Below are 14,901 nucleotides of genomic sequence, written 5' to 3' on the forward strand. Positions count from 1 at the left end.
TTCTGCATACAAATGCTTTGCCTGCATGTCTGTCTGGGTCTGTGCTGGTGCTGGCAGAGGTTAGAAATAGGAATTTGAGTTTCCATGTGGGTACTAGAACCAAATGCCAGTCTTCTGGAAGAGCAGCCTGTGCTTGTGACCGCGGAGCCACTTTCCAGCCCTGGTGGTGTTAGTTTCTAGGAGAAAAACAGCTCAGTGCGTTTCCAAGGTTGTCTGCAGCTTTGAAGGGAACCCAGCCTACGAGTCTGTGTGGCTAATAAAAGCCCTCAGGACTGATCTGGCAATAGCGGGGGAAGGACCCTCACTAAGGAAGCCCTGGTGGCTGTTTTTACAGAACAATACTTCCTGATGTAGAACAAGGTTAGCTGGCTTATTAAGTGAAAACAAGCTTACCAAAAATGATTTCATTTCCATAGAAATAAAATGTGACCGAGCTGGGTGATATTAACTCTTACTTAGGGTCTTAGCACTTTAGGGGGCAGAGGCAGGAGGATTGCCACAAGTCAAGGCCAACTTGACCTGGATAGTAAGTTCCAGGCCAGCCATGGCTATCTAGCAAGACCTTGCCTCATAAACAAAGCAACTACAGAAAGTATGTGAACACAGTTAGAGAAGGAGAAGTGGGATGGTCTCAGGAAAGGACCTGGGAGTCGGGGCTGGGGCTGGGCTCGGTTAGTGAAGGACTTGCCTAGCGTGCACGGAGTCCACGGTTTGGTCTCCAGCACTGCATAAACTGGACGTGCTGGTGAATGCTTGGGTGGTGGGGTAGGGCATGAGAAACCCAAGGTCATCCTCCGCTGCGTAGGAAATTTCAGCCTGAGCTACATGAAACAGGAGTCTTAAAAAACAAAATAAAAACTAGCAATCGGGGGGGGGGGCAACTGGGTCTTTGGGGAGGCAGGTTCCCAAGTGAGTTTATTTACCTTGAGTTGATCGATATTTGTTACATGTCCTCCTAGGAACAGGGATTATTATTTCTGTAAAAAGAAAAGATAGAGCAGGCCATGGCGGCCCAACAGGTAAAGCAGCTCGCCACCAAACCACCAAACCTGATGTCCTGACTTTGATCCTTGCTGTCTACATGGTGAAAGAGAGAGCTGAGTCCTGCAGGCTCTTCTCTGACTGTCACGAATGTGCCATGGCATACACACACAGAAAAGAGAGAGAGAGAGAGAGACAGACAGACAGACAGACACTGACTGACTGACTGCCCTTTTTGTCTCAGCAGGCGGAGCAGAGTATCCAGCATGCTGTCCCGACGCCTTGGTAAGCGCTCCCTCTTGGGAGCCCGGGTGTTGGGACCTAGTGCCGCTGAAGTACCATCAGGGGCCACCCTGCCTCTGGAGCCACAGATAGAAGTGCCGGAAGGAGCCATGTCCCTGTCCCCACTCACCTCTAAGGACCCTGTGTGCCAGGAGCAGCCCAAGGAGCTCCTCAAAGCTCTGGGAACCTCAGGCCACCCACAGGTGGCCTTTCAGCCTGGACAGAAGGTAGGTTGAGCCCAGCAGGGACACATATCCAGTCTCTTGAGCACTGGGACTGGCAGACTAGCAGAGTGATAGGCTGGAAGGCTGGTGAGCTGGCCAGTTGCGGCCGGCCTGCTCACGGTCTTCTAGGGTGAAAAGCATGTAGAGAGCTGTAGGAGGGAGGTTTGAACCTATGTGACTTGCCTGAGTGCTTGTGTGGGCAGCAGGTGTCTGGGAATACCAGCTCTCTGCTGGCCTGATTGGGCTACGATAACGGAATGCCCAAGGTGGGGTAGGGTAGTTAATTTGGCTTAACCTTCCGGAGACTGGGAAGTCCGTGAGGAGGATAAGGTCAGGAGAATGAGAGTCTGCATTCACTTTTGTAACAGTTCACACCCTCCCTGCCTACCCCCCTTTCTGGATAACTCTCTTGTTAGGACAGGAGAGAGAGCAGCAGTTCTTGTGACATTCACAGACAGTAGACTGTACTTCCTGACACTGGTCTTGGGGATTAAGTGTCTAACATGTAAGCACTGGGGATGTCTGCCAGATCTTAACATCGTTAAAGATGAGTGAGTGTGTCAGCGCCTAGGCTGCTGCAGACAGAGTCCGATACCTGGAACACAGATCTCCGAGGGCTTTGGTGTGGAAACTCCTGAGCGCTGACCACTGACCATCCTTCCCCTGCAGGTCTGTGTGTGGTATGGAGGTCAGGAGTGCAAGGGCCTGGTGGAGCAGCACAGCTGGGCCGAGGACAAGGTGACCGTCCGGCTGCTGGACCAGAAGTTACAGATTCGCTGTAAAGTGGAAGAGGTGTGGCTGGCGGAGCTGCAGGGTAGCGCATCCCACGTGCCAGCCTTGGAGCCCGGAGCCCAGGTGCCAGCCTACAGACCGGTGTCTAGGAACATCGACGTCCCGAAGAGGTTTGTGGGAGTGGTGAGGGTTAGAGGTCTGGGCTGGGACACGGCGGCGGCGTGGGGGATGTGGGGGATGTGGGGATGTGGGGATGGGGGATGATGGGATAGTGGAGCGAGGTACAGAAGAGGCATCCTTTTAAGGAAGCTTAGATAGCATCCTCTCTTCTCCAGAACTCTCTTAGGGGTGAAGTGTATATGCTTTGCTGAAAGTTTAAACTTCACTCATAATTTTTCAGAAGAAGAGACAGGAACAAATGGCTTGAATCTGGGGCCCGTGCTCATTCTATATAAGGTGGCCTTGTGGCCAAAGCAGACTCTGTCATGACCACTTGTTACCACAGCCACAGACCCAAAAGCCTGTAGGCACAGCCGTGCTCCCATCGATGAAAACTAATCAGGGTCCCCAAACTTTCTCGTAACTCAGTACCATTTGCATGTGTCTTCTGCCATGGTGTAAAATGCTTTTGATTTTTTATTTTGTCCTAAATAGCATTTAAAAAGGTAAAGCCATCCTTTCTTAGCTCAAAATTGCAGGCAAGCAGGCTGTGTCTAGAGCACACTGGGCTGATTCTTCCCTTGGATGCTAGAAACCAGTGGGTGAAGAATGAATATTCTGCTTTAGGTCTTAGGGATATGATGTCGCCTTGGGACTCTAGATCCTGATGTATACCCTGTGGTCTATCTATATTGACCTTTTAAGATTTAAAAAGGAGAATCTGGGGCCAGGAGATGGCTCAGTAGGTCTAAAGAACTTGTGCAAGCCCAACAACTCAAGTTCAATGCCTGAGCCTATGTATGGGTGGAAGGAGGAGCCTACTCCACAGAGCTGTTCTCTGACCTCCACATATGTGCTATGGCATGAGTGCACTAACGCACAGCATGCAATAATAATAATAATAATAATAATAATAATAATAATAATAATAATAATAATAATAAATTTAAGCCAAGAAACTTTGCCAACTGAACTATTTTGCATGTAAGATATATAAACAGCTAAACTCTGTCCCACTTATTTCTGTGGGTATAGGAGCTGTTGGCAGATCAGGGGGCTTAAACCATATTTTTTTATTACATTCATTTATTCATTGTGTTTATGGAGTGTGTATGCATGCTGTGGCGCACACATGGATGCCAGAGGATAACTTTCAGGACTCAGTTCACGTCTACTCTGTGGGTACTATATACTGAACTCAGCTAGTCAGGCTTGGCAGCAAGCACTTCTACCCACTGAGCCACATCACTGGCCCAGCAGACCTAGTGTTTTAAGTCCAGAGGAACAGCATTTCTGATCATGTATCCAGTGGAAGGCCAGCAAAGAGCTTGTTTTGCTATTCTGAGGAGGTGAAAATACAAAGATCATGTAAAGTCATGTTTACTATGTTAATGACTTTGGTCCATCTGTTGCAAACCCAGTTGCACAGTATAGCAGACCTGGTGTATAAAGAATGGGTGAATACAGTCCTTTGAAATAGGCAAGCCACTGGCAGCTTATTACATTCTGATTTTCCCCAGATACTTTACATTTCAGATAGTGCTTATTTTACTTCCAAATCATATAACTGTATGAATTTAGAGGGATAGAAAAGACACGTAAAATTCTATGCAGCCTGTTTAAAGCATGGAGTTTTAACAGCGGGAGATGGTTTCATCTGGTTATTTATTTTATCCTGGTCTGTTTGCTCATTGGCTTATGTAATAGGTTCTGTTGACATTCAGGAGCTAACAGAATGCCGTGTTTATTTTGGCAGAAGGGAGAGAGATCCATTAGTGTAATTGTTTCCTCTTAAATTTGAATATAAGACAGGGGAAGGATGTAATTTCAGTGTTTAGATTCCGGTGGGCATCATTTATTTCCACCTTATCTTCTTGACTCTTCTCTCTCCCCCCAAGTAAACAATGCTCCATTTTAAGCTGCAGGGTTAGAGGGAGCGTTTCGGGGGAGTGGTGCTGATTTAGGTGTCAGCGCAGTTTAAGCAGGGGACCCGCTGCTCATTCTGAGGTAATAGACGCACAGCTGGAGCAGGCGCTCATGGACTGAGTGACTTGAGTCCTGAAAGTTATCCTCTGAGCTTTACCATCCACTGAGCGTGTGCTGCCTGACTGGGTGGGGGGTGGGGTGCATGTCAGTGTAAGGTGATCCCACAAAATGAGCGGATGTGGTAGCTTAATCCGTGGGCTCTGTGGACCAGCCAGGCCTGGGAAGTAAGCGTATGCTCTGCTCATTTGAATCCAGGAAGTCGGATGCGGTGGAGATGGACGAGATGATGGCCGCCATGGTGCTGACGTCTCTGTCTTGCAGTCCCGTTGTGCAGAGTCCTCCTGGGGCTGAGCCCATCTTCTCTGGTGAGCAAGCAGGGCTGAACTGGTTCCTGGTGTGGCAGAGACCCACGACTGATGCTCTCTCACACTGGCTTCTATTTGCCAGTAGGGTTCTGCAGTCTCTTAAGTTTCCTCACCTGAGTAGAAACTTGGTGCTTTGTGACAGTGACTGAACTCAGTGCTAAGTCCAGTTGCCCAGCCACTCAAGCAAGTTCTATGGGAGCCTGGACAAGGCCAACAGAAATATTTACTTAGTTTACAAAAGCAGAACTATGCTCTGTAGTCCCCTGGTGGCGTCCGATGGTCAACATTCACTGCTCAGTGCCCAAATCAGCCTCACGAAATTCTCAGTGTGGGCTTACAGGCCAAATACCTGAGCTGAAGTTCAAATCTGATTGCACTATACAAACCAGTATTATGGGCCAGCGAAATGATTCTGGGTAAAGGTGCTTGCTGCCAAGCCTGCCAACCTGTGTTTGGTTCCTGGGACCTTCATGGTGGAAGAAAAGAACTGATACACTCTCACTCACACACTCACACACTCTCTCACTCACACACTCACACACTCTCTCTCTCTCTCTCTTTCTCTCTCTCTCTCTCTCTCTCTCATACACACACACACACACACACACACACACACACACACACACACACACACAGAGAGAGACAGGGTAATAAAAAGTTCTGAGTTGTATGGCCTCTAATTTATAGATACACAATTCTTTGGGTTATGACCCCCACACACACTACCCATAGTGGGCTTGAAGAAGGTTGGGAGCATCTTAAAGACGGATTGCTGAATAAGGCTTTTGACAAGACTTAAATTTATTTTAATGGAAATTCCTTATCTGCCAGTCTTGAAAGCTACTTCAACGTTTGTAGGACAATGTGGAGTTAGTTCTAATTCATACTGAGAGGGAAGTGGCCTTTACAAATGTCCTTCACAAGTCATCTAATATCGAAAGCAAATTTTAATTATTTCGCCCAGAGACGGTCACTGCACTTGGGGACATCTAGTGGTGAATCCCAGCAGTGCAGCCGACTTTAATGAGCACAAGGAAGATCCTGAGGAGGGACATGCCACATTCTCAAGAAGTTGAGTCAGCAGATTGAGGAAAGTAGCTGAAGGGAAAAAACCAATGTCTGGAGTTCCCTCTTGGGTCCGTGTTCATGAAGCCATGTCCAGTTGATTTGGATGCTTCTTGGGTTCTTCCCTAAACATCTACTGTTTTAAGTGCTGTGTGTAGCTGTGGTAATTTCTCAGTTTTCAGGAAAAGCAAGTGATGAGAGCTTTGAGACTGGGCAGAGCTGTCTGGGGAGGAGGGGACTCCTTACCCAGCATTCTGTCTGGGCAGGTGTCTCCTAGAAGTAAAAAGGGCCTGTCTGGGTTGGAAACATGGGGCCTTGGAGTCGGCCCAGCCTCCAGATCTGTCCTGGTCTCCTAGGGTGTGTCTGTGTCTCTTTAAACCCAGGGTCAGGAGACTCTGTAATCTGGATAGGGAGATGGGGAAGCTGAGGGTATAAGGTTTGCTTTTTCCATCTTTCTTGCTATTTCCATGTATTAGACTTTCAGATTATGTTATCAATTGGCTTGGCATGAGCTTTGAAGACAAGATACAAGAGGGTCTAGAATAAGCCTGCAGTCAGCCCTACAGACCCCGTCAATCTACAAAGTAAAAACCTAGACTTGGGGTTCCACTCATTACTGGAATGCTTGCCTAGTATGAGCAAGGCCTCAGGTTCCATCCTCAGCATTACAAAAGCCAAATAACGCAGTAGAACGAAAATCAAGGAAAATGAAGCATGAAAATCCCCCTTGTTATTTGCATTCTTCCTTCTTAGACATCTGAGTTTGAGGGGCAGGTGGCTGTTGTGTGACAGGTGAGACAGGGCCTCCTGCCACCTGGAGATCACCTGGCTGTGTGGTCCGAGAGTTCAGAGCAGTTTCCTTCCACTCACAGAGGTTGATGCGCTTGTCCGAGGAGGAGTGATAGAAAGGCATTTTCAGGAAACTCACCAAGAAGATGTCCCTGTGTGGCTGTCACCGAGTGGACATTCTCAACCAGGCCAGAACCAGGAAAAGTTCCTCTTTTTAGCGTGTACAGCATGAACTAGGTTTTAGTTGTATTCTTTTCACTAATCCTCAATGAGCCGTAGTGGCAGTGTGCATCTGTGTGGGTCAATGACGATGCATATGGCCGTGCCAGAAAATACCCCAGCAGGCAGAGCGGTTGAAGCACCAAAAGTTGCCATAGTGTCTGCACCTGCCCCCATCTTGTAGCTCAGGAAGCGTATCTGTAATAACTGAAATTCTAATAATATTTTAATTTTATTATTCACTTACGCGTTTTTTTCCTTTGGTCCCGGAGATAAGCCTGAGTGTTCCTTGACCTCCCTCTCTGTCTGGACAGTTTCCCGTGCAGCCTGCGGTGACCTGTGGAAGGAGAGCGGTGATGTTTCAGACAGCGGCAGCAGCGGGCACTGGAGCGGGAGCAGTGGCAGCTCTACCCCCTCGCCGCCCCATCCGCAGGCCAGCCCCAAGTACCTGGGGGATGCCTTTGGGTCTCCCCAAACTGATCATGGCTTTGAGACTGATCCTGACCCTTTCCTGTTAGACGAACCAGCCCCACGAAAGAGGAGGGTAGGTGACTGGGGAGCATGTGTGTACGTGAGGACAGCCATGCCTAGAGGAACAGGCGCCCCGAAGGTCCTGGGTATCTCAAGTTTTCCTTAGCTGCACTTGTGAGGTTCCCAGACACAGGCGGCTGGTTCCTCTTTGTTTTTTGGGTGTGTGAGTTTGTGGATGTGCATGCACATGGAGACACCTCACCCCATCTTACTTGTTGAGAAAGGCTCTCTTGTTGGCCTGGAGCTCACCAAATAGTCTAGGCATGGTTGGTGACCAGTGAGCCAGGGATCTACTTGCCTCCGCCATGCCTCTTGGTATTACAAGTGTGTGCCACTGTGCTTGCCTTGTTTGTTTGTTTGTTTTTAAAATGTGGCCAGCCACCAGGTCACTTCTAAATTCTCTTGTGCCTGTTTCTATGCTCTCTGGGAGACCCTTCCCTTGAATTTTTTTCCTTTGGGTCTGGCTGAAATCCTCATCAGGCAATGAGTGAAGCTGGGGAGAGGATTCATATATACCAGTTGCTAAGGCTTTTTTTTTTTACCCCCCCTAGAACTCCGTGAAGGTGATGTACAAGTGCCTGTGGCCCAGCTGTGGCAAAGTTCTCCGTTCAATTGTGGGCATCAAACGACACGTCAAAGCCCTCCACCTGGGGTAGGTACAGAGCTCAGTGCCTGTCGATTCCACCCTGCTAACACCATGGGACTTACAGCCCAGAATGCTTCTAGTGAAATGGCTTTGCTCTAGGTGCTTCTCCGAGCCTCGCCCTGACCACTGTCAGGATGATGTCTTTGCTGGCCAGGGAGATTCTTTGTACCTTGGTCACTGTTGACGCTGTTGCCAGAGAGTGAGCTCTGTGTGTCTTTCTGTGCGACTTGTGGCTGTATCTTTTTACCTGGTGTAGGAAGCAAGATGTTTCAGTTCTGGGTGGAAATAGAACCGTTTGGTCTAATTGCCAGTGACATCCTGTGGCTTGAGCATGGTGGCCAAGTTTTACTTCTGTGGCTGCATGGGGGAGTTAGGGTGTATCAGCTGTAGTGCTAACATAGGGCTCTCATCTCTGAGCAGAGCCCTCTGGGCAGCAGCTCTGGCATGAAGTGCCTCACAGGCCTTGAGAGCATGCTTTAGATGGTGCCCTAAGAGGGCCTGTGCCAGGGCTGGGTCTGTGTTCACACATTTGTGATGTTGTGTGAGCTCTTGTGCAGGGAAGAACAGCTCCTGTGGCTGGATGGGCGTGTTCTGATCCCTGATAGCATCCTCTGAGAGCAGTGGTCCTGGATGTTCTCTTGGGAACCCCCCACCCCCCCTAACTTCATGGTTGGACACATGCAGTCAGTTCCTCTGTGTAACTTTCTTTCCTCTGGCTTCGAACCAAGGCAGCGTGCCCTCAGTGACGGCCACATGTCTGTTCCACACAGGGACACTGTTGACTCTGATCAGTTCAAGCGGGAGGAAGACTTTTACTACACAGAGATGCAGATGAAAGAGGAATCTGCTCAGGCTGTGGCTGCTCCCCCTGCCCCTGGGACACCTATGGGCGAGCCAGCGTCCACCTCCAGGGTGACCAGCCCGTCCCTTGCTGCTCTTTCATTGCCTCCAGCCAAGGTCCAGTCATCTGGCCCAGAACACCCTGGCCTGGAGTCTTCTCTGCCCTCAGTTGCACTCAGCAAGTCAGCTCCTGGCTCTTTCTGGCACATTCAGGCTGACCATGCATATCAGGTATGGGACGTTACATGTGTGGGGGCTTAGCTTGGGATCTCAGTGGTCACTGGCTGTTAGAGGGCAGGCCTCTGAGCACCTTGATGAAAGACTGAGTCTTTTGGCCAAGTCGCTAACCTTACTTCCACAGAGAAGGAAAAGGAAAGACTAGGGATATAGGCCAGTTGATAAATGCTTGCTTAATGTGCACAGGGCTTTGGGTTGATCCTCAGCATACCCCCACAGTCCCAGCACTTAGGGTGGAGATAGGAGGAATAAAAGTTCAGGGTCACCCTCACCTACATAGGGAGTTTAAAGCCAGCTCAGACTACATGTAAACCCTTTGTCAATGACAATAACGAACAGGACGAAAAGGAAGAAAAAGGAATCCTTGGTGACACTTGGTAGAGATGAGAAGTCTAACCATGTTAGCTGTGTGGCTGTGATCTGAGAGCTGTCACTTTGAAGGCTGACTCATACAGAGCTTTCCAGGCAACGCCTTAGCTCTGAGGTGTTACACTGAATGGTCCCACTTTGAGTACCTACTAGGTGTCAGCATTGGATTATGTAACTCCTTCAGTTAGACTAGGACATGGGCCCTGCTCTCTCAAACTTTGTGGTGGAGCTAGGGTTAGCAATGTGGACTAATTATAAGTTCTCAAAGTGCCATTTCCTCAGGACACGGGAAGACACGATGTAGGCCCAAGGAAGACCACTCCATTATGCTTATGGACCTGGGAAAATTGTCATGGCCAGGAGGGCAGTGTCATTTAAAATGAACCTGATCCTGAATGCTAAGTTCACATGTCCATGGGCTGGTTTATAACTCTTTCTGTACATACAATTTGGCTTTTGCAGACTTGACAAGCTTGCAAATTGGTAAATAAAAAGTAATGTTTCCATGCGGATGTGCCTGCGCATGCTTGTAATACTGGTTGTACCTGGGTCAAGGTCAGCTCAGGCTATATAGTAAAGCCAGCCTTTACCCCTAAAACCAGTGCTACTTTCAATGAGAAAAATTTTATAAAACAAGCAGGCTCTCCCCATTAGATTTATTGGCCACTTAGCGTCTGGCTACGGCTCAGCCTTTGCTGGCCCTGTGGCATCTGGTTAATGTGGCAGGTATTGTTAGCGATGGCTCTAAGCCAGACATTCCTGCCTGCATCCCCACTCCTGAGTAGTTGCCTGGCAGCTCTCTGCCCTTTTGCAGACTCAGAAGGCTTTGGGCTTTCTGCTTCAGGCCTGTTCTCAGTAGGTGATCCAGCCAAGGAATAACACCCCTAAGGACTGAGTCAGGAGGCGAGCATGTAAGCAACCCCAAAGGGAGGATTACAGAATAAGACTGCAGCCTCCCAGAAAACAGGCTATGGCTATGTTGAAGGGTTAGATGCTTTGAGGCTGCTTGTGGGAAAACCTATTTACCTGTCCTGGTGTTTTCCAGGCTATTGCTCGGGTGCAGATACTCCTTTCATTGCAAACGGGCAGTTACTGGGACCTGAGGCAGATAGGATAGGTCCTTAGTTGAGGTCCAGGCTGATGCACTCTTGTCTCTGCAGGCTCTGCCATCCTTCCAGATCCCTGTTTCCCCCCACATCTATACCAGCATCAGCTGGGCTGCTGCCCCTACCACCACCTCCTCCCTCTCTCCGGTGAGTGTGTACCCCCAAACCCCAAAGCTCTTACATACATCTTCAGGTCTGGGGGACTGTTTCGTTGGTACACCCCACATGGCTGATGTTGTCCGTCTCCACCCCCATACTTAATGAAGATCACTGTGTGTCTTAGGGTTCCATTGCTGTGAAGAGGCACCATGACCGACTCCTATAAAGGACAACATTTAATTGGGTCTGGCTTACAATTTCAGAGATTTGGTTCATTATCATCCTTAGAGGAAGCATGCAGTGTGCAGGCAGACATGGTACAGGAAGAGCTGAGAGTTCTTCATCTTGATCTGAAGGCAGCCAGAAGAGTGTTCCCGGGCAGCCAGGGGGAGGGACTCTTCGCCACTCGGTGGATCTTGAGCCTAGGCCCTCAAAGCTCACCCCTACAGTGAGATACTTCCTCCAATAAGACCACATCTACTCCAACAAGGCCACACCGCCTAATAGTTGCACTTCCCGTGGGCCAAGCATATCCAAATCACCACACCGTATGTCCTCTATCTGGCTACAGCTCCTCTCTGTGTGTGTCAAGTCCTAACATCTAGATGAAAGGAAGGGAGAATTCGGGGCTGTCAGAAGGGAGAACCAGGAAGATCATAGAATACTCAGAGGCTCTGTGTGCTGGACCAGAAGTCTCAGGCCACCACGGATTCATGTACCCTTGACTCTGAACTGAAATAAACTGGAAGTGATTAGAACCACATAGGGTGGCTCTACTTTCAAGTGTGTGCCACAGAGAAGTACCACAGACAGCAGAACCTAGTTGACAGAAGGCGTCACCGAGGCAATACAATGCCCTCATTTGTCCCTTGTATGGTAAATTCATCTAAGCTGACCCTGTCTGCTGAGAATGTCCTTCTAGGGGAGGCCGCATGGCCTCCTGGACCAGCACCTGCTCCGGGGCCCAGCGAAGCCCAGCAGGGCCTGGGGAGTTGCCTCTCTGTTGTGAGGGGGTCTCATGCTCACAGCCTATGCTTACATTCCTCATACCCAGGTCCGAAGCCGCTCTCTCAGCTTCAGCGAGCCCCAGCAGCCGCCACCTACAGTGAAGTCTCACCTGATTGTCACCTCCCCACCCCGTGCTCAGAGCAGCACCAGGTGAGCCCTCTCCTTCTGGTTTCTGCCTTCCAACAGCACTGGTAATGTAGACTGAATCTACCCAACTGTAGTCCCTAGGGTAAGTCCCCAGATGGAGACCACATGGTGGCTTCTCTTCCCTCGAGTCTCTGGCTGTAGGTGCCACTCACTCCTGCCAGGAGCCACCCCTTCCAGCTCCTACATGTTTGTGTGCTCATGCTAAGCCATTACCTGGGGGTCACCTCCATCGAGTGACACACCCTCACTTTGTTCCCTGTCAGGAAAGCCCGTGGAGAGGCCAAGAAGTGCCGTAAGGTGTACGGCATCGAGCACCGGGACCAGTGGTGCACAGCCTGCCGGTGGAAGAAGGCCTGCCAGCGCTTCCTGGACTGAGCCTGCCTCACTAGCCCCGCTTCTCACCCTGCCTGGCAGCCGGGAAGCCTCCAGGCCTGCAGCCATCAGCAGAACACAGGGAGATGATGTGGCGTGGATGTGGGCAGCTGGGGCTCCATTGGCTAAGATAGAACACTTAAAAACACTTTTCTCCCCCTTGTTGGGAGTGCTTTATTTTTTAAAAGCAAACCTAAATGAAACTATTTTTCCCCTTAAAATAGGAGAGAGCCAAAATTGACCAAGGGTATTCTGCAGCGAACCGGAGACCAAAGAGTTACCCCTACCCCTACCCCATTCCACCCTCTCTGGGACTACATATGCATCAAGAGTAGGACAGGATGCTGCCTTGCCTGGTTTTGTTCTGAGCTGGTGAATCCTTTGCTCTTTCAGCTATTCTAGAGTGGCCTGTGAGCAAATGAACTTCTCTCTCTCTCTCTCTCTCTCTCTCTTTCTTTCTCTCTCTCTCTCCCTTCCTTCCTTCCTTCCTTCCTTCCCCCCTCTTTCTCTCTCTCCCTCCCTCCCTCCCTCTCCCTCTCCCCCCCCTCTTTCTCTCTCTCTCTTTCTTTCTTTCTTTCTTTCTTTCTTTCTTTCTTTCTTTCTTTCTTTCTTTCTTTCTTTCTTTTCTTTCAAAAAAAAAAAAGAAGAACTTTCTGGCAGGTAGATGGCCACCCAGGGAATGTGGCAGGACCCTAAGAAGAGCAGGCAGCTGTGCTTGTTGAGATATGAGGACAGAAAAGGGACACCCTTTTATGGTGTCAACTTTTGGATCTGGGTTTCCCCCAGATGTTGGGTTGCATGCCAATAAACATGTGGCTTCTTCTCAAAGCCTGTCTTCAAAAAAGCTGAGGCAAAATGCTAATATTAATTCAGCCTGGCCTCGAAACACTGTCCTGAGCACCCGTCAACTCTGAGAGGAAGTGTGGAGAGTCTCCATCCAACTCTGCTCCTACTGAGTAAAGTCCCCTTCCCTCCAGAGTGTCACAGAGACACTAGAATGTCAGGTGCTCTTGTCTGATGTAGAAGTCTTTGATGAGGAAGCCTTCTTTCCCTTGGGGTCTCTGGAAGATCCTAGCAGACTTTGCCTGTGGGCCTGCTCAGCATGACTTCCAGGACCCCACTGTTCTGGACTGACATCCCAGGTGTCACAGGCTCAGGGAGTGGCACCAGGTCACCTCTCCAGGGACTGAGCATCATTGGCTCATTGTCATGGGGAGCTCCCTCCTGACCACGGAGGCTCCACTGGTGGTGCCACATGGGAAACATCTACTTCTCAGTCTAAGGCACACTAAGTACTAGTAGCAAGCCTGTGAGCCTAGGAGACTGTGTGTGTGAGGTAAAGGGTGTAGTGGTGGCCTGGGCTGCTGATGGAGGGGAAGCACCAGTATCTAGGTGTCTTTGGTAGGGGTGTATTTTTATTACACAGAGTTTTTGAACATATAGGGACCCCACCAAGAGGCTCTCCTCTCCCCTTCTTAATCCCAGTATAGACTGAGTGTCCACTTCAGCAAAGGTGTTTTCATCCCAGCCTTGGTTTGGAGCTTGCAGACGTAACTGAATATAATTTCCTCCATTTGCAGCATGGTTCCCATGCCATTGGCGCACCAGACAGAAAAGGGAGAGAGAAAAGACAGGAACTGATGAGATAGTTTGAAAGCTGAAGGAGTTCTGAGTTTGTTTAGTTCTTTATTCCATCTCTGTGCGGCCTCCCGAGCCTACGTTCGTTCCCTCCTCCCTTATGGTGTTGGCCTCCTGCCTGCTGTCATGTGTCCCCCCTTTTGCTCCCCCTCCCCATCCTGATGCTTTCATGTTGGTTCCTGACACATGGTCTGGCTTTGGGTTTGAAGGGCAAGGGTGGCTGTGAACCACCCCCACCCAGCCGTCAGGCCCGCTTCGTCGTCATCTCTATCTCCCTGCTCCCTGGCCCTGAGGGTTTGGAATCTGACCGGGTGAAGGCACCACCGGCGAGCTTTTGAAAGCAACAGGGCCTAGCCTGCAAACAGTTATCTTGGGAAACTGTCCAGCCACGTTTCCATTACTCGGAGCTCTCGGTTACCTTCAGACATGGTGCCGTGTTGGGAGCAACCTCAGTGGGTTTGCACTACACTCACTCCGTGCTGCAAGTCCAGGGATACTGTCTGTGGCCACTGAAGTCTCAGGTGCAGATGGGTTCTCCCGGGAACCCAGGGTTGGATCCATAAGGCTTTAATCTGGCCCTGAAAGCAGTGTTGCCGCTTCAGACAGTACTGCGAGCAATGGCTGCCTTGTCGGAGTGAGTGTGTAGCTGGACACCTTAGAGGACCCTATGAAATTGGATATGGAGACTGATTTGGTGGGAAAAAACCTGTTACTTTCCAGTCACCCCAGGTTCTGACTTTACCTGGGGCAAAAACAAACCACAAAAAGGGAGAATCTCATCTGTGAATTTGTCTTATCGGCGCTTCTCCCCAGCCCCGCCCCTGCCCCGCCCCGCCCCAGCCCCGCTGTCTTCCAAGTATTATTTTTACTGTTAAGATTTTTTTTAAATGTGAAATGAAATGTAATGTTTTTACAGCAATGATATGAAATATATTTTATAAGGAATAAAATGGTACATTGTCTGACTTAGTGTGTGCCTCTCTACTGATTACTGTCCTGTTCCTACCATAAGTAGCAAGTGATAGCATGTGGCACTGTAGGCAAGGGGACTCACTTGCTTATAATATCAGGTTGCTTAGGGAATGTGGCAATGAAGGAGCACATGT

The 14,901-nt window shown here is 49.6% G+C and overlaps 1 protein-coding gene across 2 annotated transcripts in view; it reads left to right on the forward strand.

Annotated features, from left to right (window-relative positions):
* Zfp395 (zinc finger protein 395) overlaps positions 1–14,760 on the forward strand; it is a 40,255-nt gene extending 25,495 nt beyond the window's left edge. The window contains exons 2-10 of one of the 2 annotated variants that reach the window (NM_199029.2): positions 1,226–1,490; positions 2,157–2,389; positions 4,620–4,729; positions 7,117–7,346; positions 7,885–7,985; positions 8,750–9,050; positions 10,586–10,678; positions 11,685–11,788; positions 12,049–14,760. In NM_199029.2, the coding sequence (NP_950194.2) occupies positions 1,248–1,490; positions 2,157–2,389; positions 4,620–4,729; positions 7,117–7,346; positions 7,885–7,985; positions 8,750–9,050; positions 10,586–10,678; positions 11,685–11,788; positions 12,049–12,160 (1,527 nt within the window). In that variant the 5' untranslated portion in view covers positions 1,226–1,247 and the 3' untranslated portion in view covers positions 12,161–14,760. The remainder of the gene's footprint in view (positions 1–1,225; positions 1,491–2,156; positions 2,390–4,619; positions 4,730–7,116; positions 7,347–7,884; positions 7,986–8,749; positions 9,051–10,585; positions 10,679–11,684; positions 11,789–12,048) is intronic. The other variant, XM_011245097.2, reaches the window with a different exon arrangement.
* The last annotated feature ends 141 nt before the right edge of the window (positions 14,761–14,901 follow it).

This window comes from Mus musculus, chromosome 14, assembly GCF_000001635.26.
Source record: "Mus musculus strain C57BL/6J chromosome 14, GRCm38.p6 C57BL/6J".
Classification (NCBI taxonomy): Eukaryota; Metazoa; Chordata; class Mammalia; order Rodentia; family Muridae; genus Mus; species Mus musculus.